The 6000-nt window shown below is 36.1% G+C and overlaps 1 protein-coding gene across 5 annotated transcripts in view; it reads right to left on the bottom strand.

The window, feature by feature from the left end:
- Positions 1-444: 444 nt before the first annotated feature.
- PTPRG (protein tyrosine phosphatase receptor type G) overlaps positions 445-6000 on the bottom strand; it is a 726426-nt gene continuing 720870 nt past the window's right edge. For all 5 annotated transcript variants that reach the window (XM_059940105.1, XM_059940106.1, XM_059940107.1 and 2 more), the window contains 2 exons: positions 5556-5691; positions 445-4987 (listed from right to left, as the gene is read on the bottom strand). In XM_059940105.1, the coding sequence (XP_059796088.1) occupies positions 4841-4987; positions 5556-5691 (283 nt within the window). In that variant the 3' untranslated portion in view covers positions 445-4840. The remainder of the gene's footprint in view (positions 4988-5555; positions 5692-6000) is intronic.

The following is a 6000-nucleotide window of genomic DNA, read 5'->3' as shown; positions in this document are numbered from 1 at the left end:
TTTGGAAATGGCAAAATTCCTCATAAGTAGAAGCAATCATAGCGATCCTATATATGTATTTCATAGATTCTCCCAAAGTCTTGCCAAGAGATATCCTTCATCCTACACAGTAAAAATTAAGAGGGAGAACTTGCTACAAATCTAGTTGATACACTGGAGAAAATAATAATTCTACTTATAACTTAGCAGCAGACTCATAAAGCGAATAAAGTTTGACTCAACATGCAGTTACAATGTGGTCACTGTTTACTCTTTAAAGCAGGAGGAACTCAGAAAAGACACTTCTGGTTTTCTGCCTATGTAAAATGGCTCCTAATAATCATTTTACTACCATGAAAACGAAGACCAAGGGTCTGTGGGTATAAATGTGATCTATTAAGAGAAACGAGTAATCTGATTTTATTGGATGTAGATATTTTCATAGAAATGCTCAGCACTAATGAATACATCAAAAACCATACTTTATTTTATGTATAGCAATACAATTTACATATTAAATAACACTATAATAGAATGATTTGATATAGTTTTAAACAGAAGAAAAAAGGGAAAATTTTCAGGTTACAAAACCCCCCGAACAAATTAAAAAACCAAAAAACCAAAAAAACCACTTTTTCCAAATGGGTCAATGCAACGACTGTATTCAGTGACTAATTATGTCTAATTCCTATTGCACAAATGGTCAATGAAATTAAAAAGGAAAACCCAACTTTCACAATCACTTCCTCAAAGAAATAACACATGTTGGATTCTTTTGGAATGCAAAGATGGTTCTTGCTACTTCAATACACAGAAAGTTGAATTCACATATCCACCACAAAGGAAAAAAAAAAAAAAAAAAAAACTATGACAGAGTTGAAACTAGAAAAAAATTAGCTTTATATGAAAATATAAAATTCTATGATTATATACCATAGATACAAAGTTCCCAGAAGATGCTTATCCAAGCAACAAAATATTTACAGTTTTAATGATTTTAGCTATTTCAAAATGAAGTGAAAGAAACATGAATCAACATGAAGGCTGAATTTTTTTTTTTTAGAAACAATGGCTGCTTGCTAGTTTCAAACGTCCTAACAAAAAAGGAGTCACTACCCCAAATGTTGGAGAGTTGCGACATTTTATAAAATCGGCCGTCTCCTTTTCTGGAGATGTTTATTCCTTAAAACTCAAGATATTTTTCTTGAAATTAATTATCCTCTGTAGAAAATGCTTCCCTTTGCAAATATTTAACAAAAATACTAAAAACAGTTTAACAGCTAAGACAAAGTAGAGGCCAAATATCATTATTACAATTCCTTCCTATTTGTAGCATGCCTTCTTTCTAGAGATAAGTAAAGCCAATATTGCATGTTAAGTGGCAACTAAGGGCAAGCGCAAAGGGGTAAGTGAAATTACAGCTGTTTAAAAAAAAAAAAAAAAAAGCAGGCATTTTCCCTTCATATAAAAATTCACTGGCACCATTTGAACATAAACTTTAGGACATAGGAGTTGAAAATGCATTTTCCAGTATAACTGCTAAATTCTTAAGACAAACTACATTTTGATTATTATTTCTTAAATTATGATGAGTTTGGGTTTCTTTTTTTAATTTTTTGCTTAGAATTAGTAGTATGTATCTTTGGTAAATTGGTATCTATATTTTAATTTTTAAATACAGTGTATATGCATTTAAGAAAAAATTCATAACAAGGCAGTTGTGCTGTGTCATTATAAAGTAATTAAGGTTATTTGTTGATTTCAGTATGTCACTCTGGGCTAAAAACTCCAACAGCCAGACCTTAAATGCCATAACCTTCTCTGACCTTGCTGGACTTTTCAACTCGAAATAGACTCTAAAAGCGCCAAGACATAAAAATTAGGAAAACCAATTCACCTAATTTTAACCATGTTGAATTTCAGAAGGAAACTTTTTTTTAAAATATAAAAGATGATATTGTGGCCTTTAGATGAAGGAGAGTTCTCTTGATGGCAATAAGGTGTGTTTTTTCTGATGTCCAGCATGGCCACTTGTTCTGATCTTTGCAATTCAGTTTTGAATGATGTGTGCATTCTGCTTACCTAGAGCTAAATTCATACACTCCCAAAAGCTTATTTTTATAACATAGCACAGATTAATTTGCAATAGCTATTTCCTTTCCTCCTGAGTGCAAGTGGTAATAACCTTGTTATGTAGTTAAGCAATGTGCTTATGTCTCAAAGAGAACACCATCTTTGCCTCTGGAAAGATGCAAGCATATATTTGCCAATAACAGATGAAGAATAATAGTGAGGATACACTCCATGGTCAAAGTGAGGAACGGCTGAATATAACTATCCTCAGTGAAGTGTGTTTGGACCACTTTGGCAAGATGGGCAAATAGCAATTGCTCATAGTTCAGTGTGTCGGGATTTGTAGACTTTGGTTCAAGACCGCTACAGACACACAATTGCTCACAGAAAACTTATAAGCCATCCTTGTAATGTTTCTATTGTATTTACTAGCTATCTCTCTTTTATCATGATTCTGATACCTCTGGAAGAGATGGTCACAGAATTGGAGGGTATGCATTTCCATGAATTGACCCCTCTGTAATAGCACAGAAGGGAATACTTGCCATGTGTCTTGTAACCAGTGTTTACTTTTGTTAAGAAAAAATGACAGAGGGACCATGAACCCCAACTTGAATGTTACTTCTGAAACTCAAGTCCACTGTACCATCTATTGAGAATTAGCTCATATCAATACTCTATACAACTAGAGGAACCTACTTAATTGAGTAAAATGATCCAGCTCTTGCCATGATGTGAAACCTTTCCCTTACTGATTTCCCTCAGCCAGCCGGCAACTGTAGTGTTCCTACGTTAAAGCTTTTTTTCTTAAGTGTTAGGCAGAGCTTCCTTGTGTCACCTCGGATGGGAGCAGAGGGGCGGTAAAGGTGTCTGTGTCCTCTAGCACATACAGTTTAGTAAACTTGGCTCACTTGTACAGCTTTTCTCAACCTAGCCTACACAGTTCGTGAACAGTGGACTGTTCTGTGTGGCTGAATCTATGTGATGAAAAGACGAGATGAACCCTGGCAAGTTATGTAGTTCACGAAAACTCCGTTGACCTGGCCTATGTGTTAGAAATCCTGGGCTAGTCCTGTAGCCTCTCTCTCCTTAGCAGCTTTGCTCCTTCAGGTCCACTCTGACAAACTTCATAGAAACCCAACTCAAGATAAACAGAATCTCAAGGCTGATTATCATGAATGTTTTAATGCCTATCCAGATGGTATGATAATAGCCAGTATGGACTTTTGGTTGAAGTTTATTGACATAAAAAATAACCAAAACCCTTTTCTTCTTAACAGGCCCAGTTCTGCTGATGGTTTCACTTCTGACAGAAGTCATCCCTCAAGAGCAAATGTGTAGTCGAAGAAACAGATCTCAGTAAGTAGCTTATTTTTCTAAATAACTGAACTGAAATTTCTTATTAATGCTCCTAATTTTCCCATGATGTACAGCAGGGTGAATATGGCTCCAAGAAATTACTTCCTTGGGCTCTGTGTCATGATGAGCAGTGTCTTTTTATCTGTTTTTGAGGCTAAACTACACAAAAGCATTACAAAGCTGTCTCCTATTTTTAAAAATTGTTTGAAAATGTCACTATCACCTTTCACTCAAGATTCTAATTTTCTCTCTCCAAATCAGGTTTACCCATGTGTGGGAATCTAGATAGTCCCAAAGACTTTTGCTAATACAGTATTCTCAGTTTAATCCTAAGAAGTAGAAGAATGCATGTAATTATGAGATTTATCATGAAACATTTGGCAAAAAAAGGAAAGAAAAGAATGTAAGAATGTTAGCTATATAGGTAGTTTTTATTAGATTGCTATAGGAGTAATAGGAATATTTTAGAGGACTAGTTTCAAAATTACACACCTGCAAAGATTTTCATTATTCCACCTGCCATGAGGGTATGGTATTATAAACCATGAAGCATTAATGGAGATTCACTAAAGGGTTTCATATCTGGAGTTATATAAAATATTGCCATCTCTCTTTGGTAAAAGATGGCCCTGATTTTGGGGTGTAGCTATTTCAGAGAGTCAAAATGGAAACAACACACACTGTCCACATAGCTACTGTGAAAACTGTAATACAGAGATATCTTTTATTTTGACACAATTGGGCATTTTTTTAAGCTATGAATATAACTTTTGTAACTAATAAGTGATGTTCACATGAAACAACTCAAACCTTCTAATTTCTTAATGGCTATCTTCACCATCATAAATGGAACTGTTTCAAGGCCATGAGGTTTGACAGACCTTCAGAGTAGCTTCCCCACACCTGCAATTCTTTAAAAGAAAACAATGCTCATCCACTCCATTAAAATACAGAAGGCATACAGTATTGAACAGTGCCTTGAAAAAACAGAAGAGGAGAACTGAGGAAAAGTACAGCCTTGCCCGCTAGTAGAATGCAACTGCTTTAGCAACAATAATAATAATAATTAAAAGAACCAAGATTCACTGTCATAACAAAGACCTTCACTGTACTGAATTAAAAAGTAGCATGTGTGCTGTCATGGAATGTCACATCAGGGTTTGCTTTAGTATTAGATTATAGGCAGTAACACTGATCAGATAGTGCAAACTAGGTAAAACCGCGTTTCACTGTGTGAAATGAACAGAGGTGCAAATGCTCAGTAGGATACCATTAAGACATAAAATGGCAAAAAATAAATATCAAAACTTTTATCAGTGTAAAAAAGTAACCGGGTTATTGTATAACGTAGAGTCTGGCAAAAAAAGGCCTCAAAAAAGTTCTCAGTCTTCAGAAGTTTTACAAATGAAGCGCCCTTTCAGGATTCTGATCACACTAGAGATTCCATGCTCTCGGCAGGGTCCGATTCATCTGCCATGAGAACAGCACCATTTTTGTCCACTGTCATGGGACCATTTCCATTTTCTTTAGTGCTGACCAAGCTGAGCATTGCTTTGTAGACAAACTGGTATTGTTCCTGGAAAACAAGAGGGAGACAGTTTTTGAGCCAAAGAGCAGCTTAATCATTTATTTCATCTCAGGTGGAAATACTGACTAAAAATGTAAATGTGAAAAATATACTAGAGAAACAGGAATTATGTCTCTGCTAGTTCAGACACTTAAAAAATAATCTCTTGAGTCCTTTATAATCAAGACCTACACCTTCTTCATGTCCTTTTGATCTCTGTTACCTTGGAATGAATTCTCAGTGTTGACAGTCCACTAAGATAATAGGATATCCATATTTTATAATCAGAGGATACTACATTTTAGAAAGCAGAGTTTCTCAACCTCAGCCCTTTGGACACGTGGGCCAGCTAATTCTTTATTGTGGGGGGCTGTCTTAGGCGTTGCAGGACGTTTACCAGCATCCTGGGCTCTACTCACTTAACTCCATCTCCGGCTGTGACAACCAAAAAAGGTCTCCAGACATTGCCCAACATTCCCCGGGGGGCAAAGTCACCCCCAATCAGAACCACTGTTCTAAAGGGTGAGGCTGAGTTTCAAATGATGTACAAGTGTCACAAATAAGCAAAGTACTTAACAATGTCTGTGAATACTCCAGGCCTCATCAGATTGATCATTTTTGCAACCTGGAACACATCCACAGCATTTTCATTCTCCAGTTGCTGAGACAAGGTGGTAAGGGCACACAGCATTCCTGCGGAAACTGCGCCGTACCTTGGGAAGGCAAAAAAAAGCTATTTCAGATTCACTAAAGGACAGAATATATTGGAACAAAATTACCATCACCTATTTCCGTAGAAGCTAGGTAGACTGTATTGATATCTACTCTAGAACACAAAAATGAATGAAATGCTGGACAAGGGCAGGGATTTAGAGGTTAGCATAAAGGTGACATTTGTTTCTGAATGTGACATCTCTCAGACGGGCTTACCAGATGTTTAGCTTGATGTCTAATATGAAGTTAGAAGTTCAAAATTAGACTTGGGAGGGCTGTAAGAAGATTTGATGTCAGGGACAAGCTGG

The sequence above is a fragment of the Balaenoptera ricei genome, chromosome 11 (assembly GCF_028023285.1).
Source record: "Balaenoptera ricei isolate mBalRic1 chromosome 11, mBalRic1.hap2, whole genome shotgun sequence".
NCBI lineage: Eukaryota > Metazoa > Chordata > Mammalia > Artiodactyla > Balaenopteridae > Balaenoptera > Balaenoptera ricei.
Note: the sequence above shows the minus strand (reverse complement) of the source record. Positions and strands in the feature narration are given on the sequence as shown.